Source organism: Giraffa tippelskirchi, chromosome 9 (genome assembly GCF_054371585.1).
Source record: "Giraffa tippelskirchi isolate mGirTip1 chromosome 9, T2T-mGirTip1v1.2.pri, whole genome shotgun sequence".
NCBI classification, from domain to species: Eukaryota; Metazoa; Chordata; class Mammalia; order Artiodactyla; family Giraffidae; genus Giraffa; species Giraffa tippelskirchi.
Genome location: NC_137283.1, coordinates 44,278,068 through 44,292,254, shown reverse-complemented (window position 1 = coordinate 44,292,254; position 14,187 = coordinate 44,278,068). Strand labels below are relative to the sequence as shown.

The window sequence follows — 14,187 nt, the reverse complement described above, 5'->3', positions numbered from 1 at the left end:
ACTGGCCTCTTCCAGTCTGTTGGCAGAGGAAGGCTGTTGGTCAAAGCTCTGTTCTACCATATTGGATACATCTTCCCCCTTGGCTCCAGGAGTCTGGAAGGATGCCCAAGGATGTTAATCCTTCATTCTACCGTTCAGAGTTTGCAAATCTCGGCCAACACCAAGAACTAGACTTGCAGAAGCATAAGCTTAGCACTGGAGGAGTGCCCTGAAGACAGTCCCAGAGCCGGAGTCAGCCACTGGAAGTCTGATTGGCCAAGCCTTCTCTTCTCAGATCTGGACAGCTTTATTCTTGATCAGCATATTAGCTGTCTATGGACAAAATGAAGGTGTTCCTCAGAAAGTAACTTAGAGAAAGGATATGTTCTCCACTGTAGGAAATTTATAGAGCCGATGAAGAAGACTGCTGTATATCCGTAAACAGGTCATTTAGGAATTATAAACAATCCTTTTTATTACCGCTTAGGAAGCCCTTTCACAGTCTGTTTCTGTCTGTATGAAGTAGTGTTTTACTCACAAGGAGTTGAGAGCAGATTAATGCCTACTGCCTCCTTCCAAGAATGTGTGTGCACGTGCTCCTACATGTGGGTGTATGTGCACATATGTGCACACGTGTGCATGTGTGTTTTATTTCCAGCACTTAGCACGTGTTATGCAATGCCACTCTTACCCCACCCCCCACCCCTGCCAAGTATTTGAAACATCCACATCTGCTTATTTTTCGCTCTGTAATCCCATAACTTCTCATGACTATTAAGACCTTTTCCATGTTTATGTAACAGTAGTCCTGAAAACCTCCTTTTGCCCCTGTCAGCTCCAGGACACAAACTGTGTCCATTTTTATTTCTTCTCTGGTGTCTGGGCACATTATTTATCTACACTTCCTCTTGGGTTGTCTTTTCTTCCTCACAGACTGGAGACTTTTTTGGTGAGGTGGAGGGAGCTGTGATGAACAAATTGTTAACAATGGGCTCCTTTAAAAGGTAAGGATTTTACGGTTCCTTGTGCCTCCCCCCGAGAAAGGTTGCCTAAATAAAATAAAACAAACCAAGGTCAAATAAAGCAAGCCCAGACTTGACCCCATGGCTGTGTTCATGCTCCAGAAGATCTCCTGAAATTTGATGCCTTTTGCATGAGTGTTAAGAGTCTCAGAAACTCAGCTCACAATGCGTTCCCTGTTCCCCTAGCATAGCATTTATTAGAGGCTGGTCCTGAAGTCAGAGCCTGCACTGGAAGGAGATTACATTGGTCTGAAGCAAGTGATTGCAGAGAAGTAGGAAACATTTTCTTCTGGTCAAAAAAGGAAGAGAGTGTCTTGTCTCACACTGACAAACTGGTGAAACTTGCTAGAAATCTGGAACTCAGGGATGGAAAGTGATGTTTAGAGACTTGATATAATTTTAGAAAATCAAGTAAAAATTCACAAAACATGCTCCCAGATGGAGGTAAGTTTAAATCTGCTGCTAGAACATAACCGAGAGGTTTCAGAATTCGTGGTAGGGACACTCAGTTGAGTTGCAAGGGCTCTTGTTGACTCTGAGTGACGCTCACAGCCCTGTGTCCCTCAAGGGCAGGCCAGCCGTACTTGTGGGAATACCCGAGCTGGTGGGAAAGGACATCACCCTGCGAGATCAGGATGCCAGTGATGTCCCCCCAGGAGTCAATTCTCCCTCACCTCAGCCTCCCAGGGAGAACGGTGGCCTCTGAAGTGATACTTTCCTGGACATATTTGATGCTGTTAAATATATATTATCAGGAAATACAAGGATGGAACCCAGCTCACCTGTGAGAACTATTGTACATTGGTTGCCAGCGGGAAAGACAGTCCCCGAGTTTATAACTCCCCTGCAGCTGAATGGACAGGAAGTGTTAGCTCAGGAAATCAGACTTTTAAGCTAGTCAATAAGACCAACTGAGCGCTGTGCTGAAAGCAGGGAATTCAAAAATGATGACCCAATTTTTGAGATTCTGTAGCTTGTTTGTGCCAAAAAGAGGGAAACAAGAAATAATATGTTAAAATGGCATAACTCCAGCACTTCTGCAACCTCTGACACACTTACTTTCCAGCCTGCCTGAGTGTTCACCCCTGCTAGATTCCCTCTTTAAAATTCAAGTACATTTTTTGCCAGGAGTCATTGTACATAAGCTTGAAAATTGGGCATGGAGCTGGACCGGGGTTGCTGTGCTGGACTGTCTGCTGTCCGAGGCACCCCTGGCTTCTTGTGTCTTTACATGGATGTGTACATTTGTATTGTGTTAGCTTGTTTTCAACTTGGGGGTAGGGAGAGACAAAAGAGGGAGAATAATCACACACGTGTTTCTCATTTGAAAGCATATTTTTCAACTTTTTTTTTTTAACAAAATTACCTTTTTCCCCCCTCTTCCCTCTTGGATATTCCTTTCAAACAGTTTGGTGGGAGACAGGAAAGGTTGAAGCAGTATTTTAAGTTCCTAGATTTCTCCTTACTGTAAGTGAAGTATGAATGACTTGAATTTAGAACTTTCTTCTATAAAAGTGGCTAACATCTGAGAAAAGGGGAAGGCTGGGACTCTCTCCTTGATTTTAACAGCAAGTGCTGTCATCCAGGAATTACCTGACAAACCTCCTAGGCCTCTTTGAAAGGCCCCCTTATGAGGCCAGGACAGAAATTAGAGTTTGAGATTTGAAGTCGGATGGATTGGGTTCAAATCCAGGCTCTTGACATTGTCTAGCTGCATGGCTCAGAATTAGTCATGTTACCACCCCAAGCTTTGGTTTCCTTACATGAAAAATGAAGATGCTAATAATAATTACTTGCAAAGGTTTCTGTCAGTTAAGGAGATAATAATAAGCATAAAGCTCTGACACAGTGCCTGGCATATATTAAAGGCTCCATAATTGCTAGCTGCTGCTGTGATTTTTGTTGCTGTGGATCTTTGATTTTCCTTTTTACCTTGCACCAGATGATTTTTTTTAACTCACATATTTCACAACAGGCTTCCCATGACACCTGGTGATGGGGTCTCCATCCAGTTTTGGGGTACTTCTGTCCTTTTGGAACTCAGACATTCATGCCCTTGCCTGTTCCAGCATGCTTACTCAGAGAATAAGGTTGACAGTCCTTTTTATCAGAAAAAGTCTGTATTTCAGAAGCCCTGAAAGGATGTAGCCGAAAGTAATGGTGCAGATGTCAGGCACCATATTTAACTGTAGCCCACTCCCAAACACAGGATGCATGGAGGCTGAGTTGCTTTGGTGACACGGCTGAGCCCTGGTAAAGGTCGAGGTCCATTCACCTAGTTGACCTGCCATCTCACCATCTTGGACAGTGCACCCTGGAACAACATTTCTTCGTTTGGTCTGCTCATACCCAGTCCTAAAGAAACTCCTTTCATACACAAGAACCCTGCAAACCATCTTCTTCAGAACAGCAGAGCTCAAAGTGAAGAATGAATGCCATCTCCCTTTATCAACCTCCTTTTATCTCCTCCACTGGTCCATAGTCACTGCCTTTCTCTCTAAAGCAAGACTATGCTTGCCTACTTAGCATGGACTCTTTCTTTGGTTGCTTGGCCGCTTACCAGGTGTCTTGATGGCTAGTCTACTTAGCAGTGCCATCAGAGGGAAAGAGCATCCACTTGTGGTCTGCAGTGCCATGTGAGAGGAAGAGAAATCACTGATTTGTGCAAACAAATTACCAACTTGAGGGAGCTTTGAGAAGGTTCTTAGCTTCATGTGCAAGCAATCTAAAAGGTATAGTGGTCTCTCTTGGTTGCTTAGGCTGAGTCTTTGATTCAACTCTATTCACCCAGCTTATAGAAAACCTAATGCTCAGGGCCAGATAACATACCAGTGGCCTCAGCAACATGAGAATAATGCAGGTAGCAGTAGCTATCTTCCAGGAGCACCTACTACATACCAGGCCTAGGTTGCAAACAGATCTTAACTCTTGCAGTCCTTTCTAACAACTTGAGAGACAGTATAAACAGGACCAGTGCCTAATCTGCAATGTCCAGTGCAAAATGAAAATGGGGGGCTTTGCTCAAAAATTACTGAGAATTTCATGACAGCAAGAGCAGAGCAGTAACACAGCATGCAGCCCTTCTAAGGGGCAGGGTTCTGTGCAGTTACACAGGCCACATGCCCATGAAGCTGGGTCTGTGTGTGTATATGTGTGTGTGTGTGTTAGTTGCTCGGTCGTGTCCGACTCTACGTGACTCCGTGGACAGTGGTCTACCAGGCTTCTGTATCCATAGAATTCTCCAGACAAGAATACTGGAGTGGGTTGCCATTCCCTTCATACATATAAAGTGAAGCTGGGAAAGGTTAAGAACTTGTCTCCATATAACAGAGTGGTAACAGAACTGGATTCAAACATCCTGCAGTCTAAGCAAGCACTGGGAGAATTTTCTAACCTCTGCTTTTTACCTGGTTCTCTGTGCAGTAGCATTGTGTAGCACATGGAGCTTCCTTCAGTTTCGTCTGAGACAAAGCGAAGCATAGCCAAGGAGGGTGTTGGCTCAGCAGTAGCTTATCTGGGTGAGCAGAACTTTCAGGAAGGGAGGCCAGCTGAATGATGAGATCACCCAGATTTCTTTTAACTGAAGTTGATAAATCATTAAACCAAGTCATGTTCCCAGGCTTCACATATTTTCTCATAAGATACCATATTCCTGGTCAGCTTTTTGCGTTTCAAACGTAGAACTTGAAATATTTCTTTATTCTTATCATGGAAAGTAAATGAACTCCCTAAGTAGCCCTGACTCATTCAGGGCTTTTCATTTTAGCTGCTTCCTTTTAACTTAAGTTCATGTCCAGTAAGAGCTTGTATTCATATTTCTCAGAAGCCACACTCCATGGCGGTGACATTGCCCTTTTCAAAATTACTAAAAGAATATCTACTTTCAAGATATTTTTATTAGAATTCATTTATTTCCCCACCCCTTCTTGCCCCCAGTGATGCAAACTCAATGTCAAATATCCAGGGGAAAGTGAGAAAAATATATATATAGCTGATCATAGGAGAGCCCAGGTTTCTGATAGGGTTTCTTTGATACATGGGATTTGAACCATGAAGACTTCAGTTTGAGCCTCAGAATGGCCACTGTGTGGACTTGGACAGATGCCTCAGACTTTCTGAGCCTCAGTTTATTTGTCAGCAAAATAGGAATTTCCGTGAGATGGGACTTTGGTGCTGCTACTGAGTTGCGTCAGTCGTGTCCGACTCTGTGTGACCCCATAGACGGCAGCCCACTGGGCTCCTCCGTCCCTGGGATTCTCCAGGCAAGAAGACTGGAGTGGGTTGCCATTTCCTTCTCCAGTGCATGAAAGGGAAAAGTGAAAGGGAAGTCTCTCAGTCGTGTCCGACTCTTAGTGACCCCATGGACTGCAGCCTACCAGACTCCTGCGTCCATGGGATTTTCCAGGCAAGAGTACTGACTTTTGTGAGACTGAATTAAAATAAGAGAAGTAAAAATGCTTTGAAATTGCAAAGCTACTACACATAGGAGGTAAAAGATTAGCTGTTGGATAAGATCTCCAGATGTCTGAAATTTTTTTTTTTTCTCCTCTCCATTTTAAAATCACTAATAACCCCCCACCCCCAAAGTAATTATTACACATCAGTGGCCTCCATAGTACAGCACAGGGGGTGGATCTGTGGGCCTGGACTCCACTACCATCCCTGGAGAGCTTTGAGAACACACCTCTGCTCCAGCTGTGCCCCCACAAGATTAATATTAAACTAGTCTGGGGATGGAGCATCCATGCGATTTGCAGGTGCTGTCAGGATCAAGAAATACTAAGTTCAGTGCACCAGGGTTCGAGTCTAGGTGCTACCTACTTTGAAGCTGTCTGACTCTTGGCAACTTTAGCTCCATAATTTTGGCTTTTTTTTTTTTTTTTAACAGCAAAATGAAATCAAAAGAATGATTTTTATACCTGCAGTGAGAGTTAAATGGAATAACGCATGCTTGTACCAAAAATCCTTGTGGTTTCTGCCAAAGGGTCTTCCTTTGTTCTCTGTGTATTAGAGGAAGCTCGAGAAAGGGAAGACCAGTGGGCACACCTGGCCCTTGACTTGCAGAGAAATGAAGGTGGCACTAGTGGTAAATAACCTACTTACCAATGCAGGAGACAGAAGAGATGCAGTTCCCTGGGTGGGGAAGATCCCCTGTAGGAGGACATGGCAACCCACTCCAATATTCCTGCCTGGAGAATCCCATGGACAAAGGAGCCTGTTGGGCTATAGTCCATAAGGTTGCAAAGAGTTGAACATGACTGAAACGACTTAGCACACAGCACTAATAGTTTGTTTTTGCCTTGGGAGCTACTGAGTCTACTGAGAGTCTCTTGGTTGTGTCTTTTCTGTTTTGTTCCGTTTTTTGTTTGTTTGTTTGTTTTATGTGCGTGGTACAGCATGCCTGAGATTTCACCCCTCCAAGACCATGTTTAACTTTTCCTTGTAGAGCCCGGTAAATGTTCTCCTCACCTCGCCCCGGCCCCTGCCACCACACACACATTCATTAACATAGTTGACTTGTATAGAATTCACTCTGGTAGCTTTTTCTAAATTGCCTTTCTAAAAAGGTGATTCACCAGGTAGATTGAAGACTTGTACTGTTTCTACCCCTATCTCCATATGATGAAACTGCACTGGGCTCCATGGTGGGTGACTGGCACTTTCCCTGTCTTTGGTGACTGCATTACATTTCAGCAAATGCCCTGGCCCCAGAATCCATAGAGTGTTAGAGGAGAAATCTGTTATGTTTGGATGCCTGCTCCATAGTGCCGACTGCCCCACCAATGTCTTAATACTCAACAGCTCATGTAAGGAATGTAATGGCTTCTTGGCTTCCTGTTGACCTGACCATGTCCACAGAAGTGGTTTGTCAGAGGTGGCGTTGAAGGGAACAAGAAGTCACATTGGCTTGGACGAGTATGTTTCTGGGCCAAATTTTCTGGAATGCAGAGACATGGAGATTCCAATGAACTGCTCTTGAAAATCCTAAAGCTGCTGCTTGAGGATCCCCAATTACAACAATTACAATAGCCACTCATCTTCATCCTAACAGCAGCATGTCTCGTTTATTGAATACTAACTGCATTTGGCCCTTGAACAACACGGGTTTGAACTGTGCAGGTCTGCTTATACATGGATTATTTTTTTAATAGTCAATATTAAGTACTGCACAGTCTGTGGTTGGTTGAATTGATGGATATGGAACTGTGGTTATGGAGAAACTGTGTATACACAGGGCAAGCTGTACTCAGATTTTCAGCTGCAGAGAGGATCAGCTTCCCAGCCCTTATATGGTTCAAGGGTCAACTATACAGGCAAGGCATTCCAAGTAGTTTACATGCATTTCCTTAATTAAGCCTCGTGACGGATTCATGAAATAGCTCTTGTTATTGTTGCCATTTGACAAAAGAGGGACTGGATGTGGAGGCTTTAAGTGTTTTAGTAATTTGTTCAAGGTCACCCACAGTAGTGAGTTGTTGTCATTATGTCCCATTCTTGGCGATCCCATGGACTGTAGCATGCCAGGCTTTCCTGTCCTTCACCATCTCTTGGAGCTTGCTCAAACTCACGTTCATTGAGTCATTGATGCCATCCAACAATCGTGTCCTCTTTCGTCCCCTTTTGCTCCTGCCTTCAATCTTTCCCAGCATCAGGGTCTTTTCTAATGAGTCAGCTCTTTGCATCAGGTGGCCAAAGGATTGGAGCTTCAGCTTTAGTATCAGTCCTTCCAATGAATATTCTTCAGTATTCAGCCTTCTTTGTTGTCCAACTCTCACATCCATACATGACTACTGGAAAATCCGTAGCTTTGACTGTATGGGCCTTTGTTGGCAAAGTAACGTCTCTGCCTTTTAATATGCTGTCTAGGTTAGTCATAGCTTTTCTTCCAAAGAGCAAGTGTCTTTTCATTTCATGGCTGCAGTCACCATCTGCTGTAATTTTGGAGCCCAAGAAAATAAAGTCTTTCACTGTTTCTTTTGTTTCCCCATCCTTCTGCTTTGAAGTGATGGGATTGGATGCCGTTATCTTCGTTTTTTGAATGTTGAGTTTTAAGCCAGCTTTTTCACTCTTCTCTTTCACCTTCATCAAGAGACTCTTTAGTTCCTCTTTGTCTTCTGTCATAAGGGTGCTGTCATCTGCGTATCTGAGGTTATTGATATTTCTCCCAGCAATCTTGATTCCAGCCTGTACTTCATCTAGCCCAGCATTTCACATAATGTACTCTGCATATAAATTATAAATAAACAGAGTGACAATATACAGCCTTGACATACTCCTTTCCCAATTTGGAACCAGTCTGTTGTTCCATGTCTGGTTCTAACTGTTGCTTCTTGACCTGCCTACAGATTTCTCAGGAGGCAGGTCAGGTGGTCTGGTATTCCCATCTCTTGAAGAATTTTCCACAGTTTGTTGTGATCCACACAGTCAAAGGCTTCAGCATAGTCAATGAAGCAGAAGTAGATGCTTTCCTGGAATTCTCTTGCTTTTCTATGATCCAATGGATGTTTGGTCACTGTTTCCTCTGCCTTTTCTAAATCCAGCTTGAACATCTGAAAGTTCTCAGTTCACATACTATTGAAGCCTCACTTGGAGAATTTTGAGCATTACTTTGCTAGCATGTGAGATGAGTGCAATTGTGCAGTAGTTTGAACATTCTTTGGCATTGCTTTTCTTTGGGATTGGGATGAAAACTGACCTTTTCCAGTCCAGTGGCCACTGCTGAGTTTTCCAAATTTGCTGACATATTGAGTGCAGCACTTTCACAGCATCATATTTTAGGATTTGAAATAGCTCAGCTGGAGTTTCATCACCTCCACTAGCTTTGTTCGTAGTGATGCTTCCTAAGACCCACCTGACTTCAACACTCCAAGATGTCTGACTCTAGGCGAGTGATCACGCCATTGTGGTTATCTGGGTCATGAACATCTATTTTGTATAGTTCTTCTGTGTATTCTTGCCATCTCTTCTTAATATCTTCTGCTTCTGTTATGTCCATGCCATTTCTGTCCTTTATTGTGCCCATCTTTGCATGAAATGTTCCCTTGGTATCTCTAATTTTCTTGAAGAGATCTCTAGTCTTTCCCATTCTATTGTTTTCCTCTATTTCTTCACTTTATTCACTCTGGAAGACTTTCTTATCTCCCCTTGCTATTCTTTGGAACTCTGAATTCAGACAGATATATCTTTCCTTTTCTCCTTTGCCTTTCGCTTCTCTTCTCAGCTATTTGTAAGGCCTCATCAGACAACCATTTTGCCTTTTTGTATTTCTTCTTCTTGGAGATGGTTTTGATCACCACCTCCTTTATATGTTATGAACCTTTGTCCATAGTTCTTCATGCACCCTGTCTGTCAGATCTAATCCTTTGTCTATTTGTTACTTCTATTGTATAATTGTAAGGGATTTAAGTCATACCTGAACGGTCTAGTGATTTTCCATATTTTCTTCAATTTAAGTCTGAATTTCTCAATAAGGAGTTCATGATCTGAGCCACAGTCAGCTCACAGTTGTGAGTTGGGAGATGGAATTTGAACTCGTGTCTCTGAAATTCCAGGCCATGTTTTCCTAGTCACCACTCATCTTTTCCCATAGTTGGAAAAAACTAAAGTATTTTCTGGAAAGAAATTCGTTCATCTTCATGCTTGTTTCGTTTTGAGAGAAAATAAAAGAAGTCTTTCAGACTTGGAGTCCAATGTATTGGTTAGTTGGTTGTACTAGAAATAATAGGAAATTCCAAAATATCAGAGGGTTAAACAGTACAGAAGTCCTCTAAATATTGAATCCTACTTCCTGTGATATTCACTTTGAAGCCCTTCCAGAGATGAAGCTGTATTCCTGACTCCTAGTTTTCTCCATATCCCACATGTCCAATGCAGTCCTAAACACACATGGTCATAGCCACCATGTAGCACATCTGTCCATGATGTCTGACCCCAGGCAATGAAAGCAGGAGCACTCAATAACACGTGTTGAGTTTGACTAATATCAAGGACACTGGCAACACCAGTGTCCTTAGGTTCTGACATCCTGAGCCTCAATCATGTGCCCCACGATGTGACAAGAATAGCCCAGGCATTACCGTGGTACCCTTGCTGGGAGATGTGCACATGGCTCCAGGAACTTGGCTGGGCCCAAGGATGCTCCTCTAGCATCCAGGTTTCCTGCCTCAAATGGGCTTTGCATTCACTCATTCCACAAGCAGAATTCAACTATTTCCTTCTATTTCTTACTCAAAGAAACAAAAGAAATTTTACCTTTTCTACATGGGATTAATCATGATTGCATTTTTCCCCTTCAGTTTCAAGGAAGGCTAATTTTCATGGAACGGCCGGGTGAGTTAGCAAACAAGCAACTGACTAGGTGTACCTACTAGGCACTTGTGTATGTTATCCTGTGCCCCAGGAGTGAAGCAGGTGTGGCTGCTTCCCAGAGCCACAGGGACTTCACCTCTTGAGTGTTAGTTTCCTCTCCATGCCTGGACAGCCAAGATAACACTTGGATGGCGCAAAGTAACTGATTCTTTCTTATTGTTACTGCTTTTATTACCTGGGTGAGATGCTGATGTGACCAGTGTCTGTGACTTTGTTTCTTTTTATAGTTTCAGCACCAGTTGATGAAAAGCACTTGAGGCTGATCAGTTCAGTTCAGCTCAGTCGCTCAGTCGTGTCCGACTCTTTGCGACCCCATGAACTGCAGCACGCCAGGCCTCTCTGTCCATCACCAACTCCCGGAGTCTACCCAAACCCATGTCCATCGAGTCGGTGATGCCATCCAACCATCTCATCCTCTGTCTTCCCCTTCTCCTCCTGCCCCCAATCCTTCCCAGCATTAGGGTCTTTTCCAGTGAGTCAACTCTTCGCATGAGGTGGCCAAAGTATTGGAGTGTCAGCTTCAACATCAGTCCTTCCAGTGAACACCCAGGATTGATCTCCTTTAGGATGGATTGATTGGATCTCCTTGCAGTCCAAGGGACTCTCAAGAGTCTTCTCCAACACCACAGTTCAAAAGCATCAATTCTGCGGTGCTCAGCTTTCTTCACCGTCCAACTCTCACATCCATACATGACCACTGGAAAAACCATAGCCTTAACTAGACGGACTTTTGTTGGCAATGTACTGTCTCTGCTTTTAAATATGCTATCTAAGTTGGCCATAACCTTCCTTCCAAGGAGTAAGTGTCTTTTAATTTCATGGCTGCAATCACCATCAGCTTAATCTATAAAAGAGTGAGGCTCACCCTTAGGGCTCTGTACTCGACCCCGAGTGGCCCCGATACCCAGTGCACTAGGCTTCTGGCTGGTGCAGCCTTGTGGCACTTATTCTCTTCTAATGATAGGTGCTCATTAACTAGGTAGGTTTTAGTGATTTTCCATCAGAGGGTTCATAGGCAGCTTCAATTCACCACCTCTGCTGTGTTAAATGTGCTGTGTTGATCTTAAAGAATAGTACAGTCTCTGTAAGAAGAGGTTATGGAAGAGTTGGCCACCTAGGCAGAAAGGAGAGAAGGAAAAGCTCCTTTTGGATCTTCTGTTAGCATTCAGATCAACAGATGGAGCTTTTCACTCTCCTGGCTGTTAAGGTGTAAGAAAGAGTAAGGCTTCCCATGGTGACATTCCCTTTGTTTAGAATTTCCTGTGTTCCTGCTCCATGCCCTGACACTTGGAAGTTGAAAACTGCTCCAGGGAACACATTTTATAGCCCAACAAAGAATACATATTTTTTACATGCTGCCTTAGTAAGTCACTTTGCTTTTCCTACTTTTTGGTTGAAAATTGCTTAAATATGACCCTCAGTGGGTCTTTATGTTTTTAGGGCCATATTTGCAAACATTAAGCTGTTTCAAGACTGGTTTGGGGCCAAATTTTTAGCCAAAGTGAGTTAGAGTCATTGCAGGCAAAGTATCTGGCATCACAGTCACGTAGTAGGTGTTTAATAAATGCTGGTGCCCAACATTAGTAAGGACCTTAAATTAGCTGCACTCACGCCTTTGAAATTCAACGTTGTTTTTTTTGGAGAAATCTTGTTCTTGGTTGTAATTTTTGTCTAGTTGGAAACGAGCAGAATCAGGATAATGGCTTTAAGTAAATCCTAATGTCACGAGCCGGGCACCCAGTACAGGACACATAGGGTTGCCCATGCTTGGTTTACATTGCTTTGAGTTTCTTCTTCAGAGACTGTATCTGCCTTCCGTCAAGGTTTCAAAGAGACCCATCTGGGGAGCAGAGAGATGCTAATGATAAGGTCTCCCAGCAGCCCGCGCGGTGGCCATGGCCTGGTGGTGATGTCATGGAGATTAAGGCATGTTATCTGCAATAAGAATAAACCCCTGCTGCTGAGTGCAGCAGTGCAGCCCCAATCTTGGGCTGGGCAGGACGCTCGGGGCTTATTTTAGAGCCAAATGAAAGCAGGCAATTATCATGTTCTTTAACTATAATCAGCCAAACAGGATACAGGTAGCCACAAAATGGAGTTATTTAAAACAGTAACAAAATCACTTCAGAAAGGGCAACAATCTGGAAGTCTCTCTGCAACATCTAGTTAAAGCTGTCTTAAGTGTGGAGAAGACAGAGCAGGTTTGTTTTGTAACCTCCTTCATGGCAATCAGATCAGGAAAGCTTCCTTATGAAATGAAAGGCAGGGACCCTGACCCGGAGGCTGCCCCCAGAGCAGTTGAGTTTGACCCCAACTTGTAAACTGGAGCCTTTGAAAATGATTTCAGCAGAGTCCTGAGCTTCCAGCCATCTGTCTGTCAGGGCAGTTACCAGGGCAAAGGGGTATCACTAGCCTGGACAGTTGGTCCAGCCTGACCTGGTGACCCCATAACAGCCCCTCAACTTGGGTTGAAAGTTGATTCTGGATATTGATTATGAGACTTTATCTTGGGTAGCTTTTCCTGTGACATTCCAGTAAGACTCTGGGGTGGGACACAGGGCTGAATTCTAAGCGTTTCCTAGGACCTGTCAGAACCTGGTGCTGAGCAGAAGGCAGAGTGAGGTGGATTCAGCGTGGCCCCCATATAATTCTGGCTCTGCACCTGTTAGGTATGTGACCTTGGGCACATTTTTAGGCTGGCCGAGACTTGGTTTGCCCCTCTGTGAAATGGGAATGATTAGACTCTCACAGGGACATCCTTAGAAGAGTATCTTGCTGACAGTTGCTAAATAGACTGACAGTTGCTAAATAGACTTCAGTAAACATCAGCTATTGTTACCCTGGTCTTCAGCTATAAAGCTCATGGACAGAAGCTGCCACATGATCCCTTGATAACCTCAGCGTGGCTTCTGAAGGTGTCTGTTATTGTAGTAACAAGTGTGAATTTTATACTGCATCATACATGCCAATGAGCTAAGAAAACCAGGAGGCCTATCCAGCCAGCTGGATAAAGCCTGAGTCAATTCCCAATGTGTTTAACACTACCCCCATTAATTAATAATGGCAGTGAAAACCAGACTAATAAATTACAACAGCAGCTGCAGCCCTGTCTTCTGCTGAATGCCTTCTCTGTACTAGGCACTATGCTAAAGGCGGTACATGTGTACAACCTCATTTAATCCTCATGACCACCCTATAAGGAAGCCATTGCTCTCACTATTTTACAGATGAGAAAACTGAGGCACAAAGAGGGTTAAATAAAAACAGCATTGTAATATGTAGATGAGTTATGATTTGAGCTTAGGTCACTGGCTTCAAAGGTAGATTGTTAATCATTAAGTTACACTACCAGTCACTTGGGACTCTGGGAATAGTGTAGCTTTAAGAGTCCAAGATCCAGCAAAGAACAAAATCAGGCCTTCTGTTGTAAGACTCATAATGAGACTAGCATGATGCATAATGTATTTCAGTATCCTTCCACATGCCTGATTATTGAAACTCAGAACATCTCTGGAAGTTTATTTATAAGTGAAAAAATAAAGCCTCAGAAAAAGGTGAGCAACCTGCCATGATTGCACCCTGGATAAATGGCAGAACCGATCTTTTAAGCCAAGGCCGTACTTCATCCATGTCTATAAGACACCAAGCACATCCATGTTCCACTCAACCCATGCTGCCTTTCACCAGCTCTGATCCAGATTCCAGCTGCAGAGACAGAGTTGGGTAGTAGGAAAAGGATAAAGCTAATAATAGTTCTGGTCAAATCCTAGAAAACCCTTCCATGGGCACCTGCAGAAATCCCCTGTTGAGGATGCAG

General features: G+C 43.6%; 1 protein-coding gene across 2 annotated transcripts in view; it reads left to right on the top strand.

Moving 5' to 3' along the window:
• CACNA2D3 (calcium voltage-gated channel auxiliary subunit alpha2delta 3) overlaps positions 1-14,187 on the top strand; it is an 871,068-nt gene that overhangs the window by 785,984 nt on the left and 70,897 nt on the right. For both annotated transcript variants that reach the window (XM_081524872.1, XM_081524871.1), the window contains one exon: positions 913-983. In XM_081524872.1, coding sequence (XP_081380998.1) covers positions 913-983 — 71 coding nt within the window. The remainder of the gene's footprint in view (positions 1-912; positions 984-14,187) is intronic.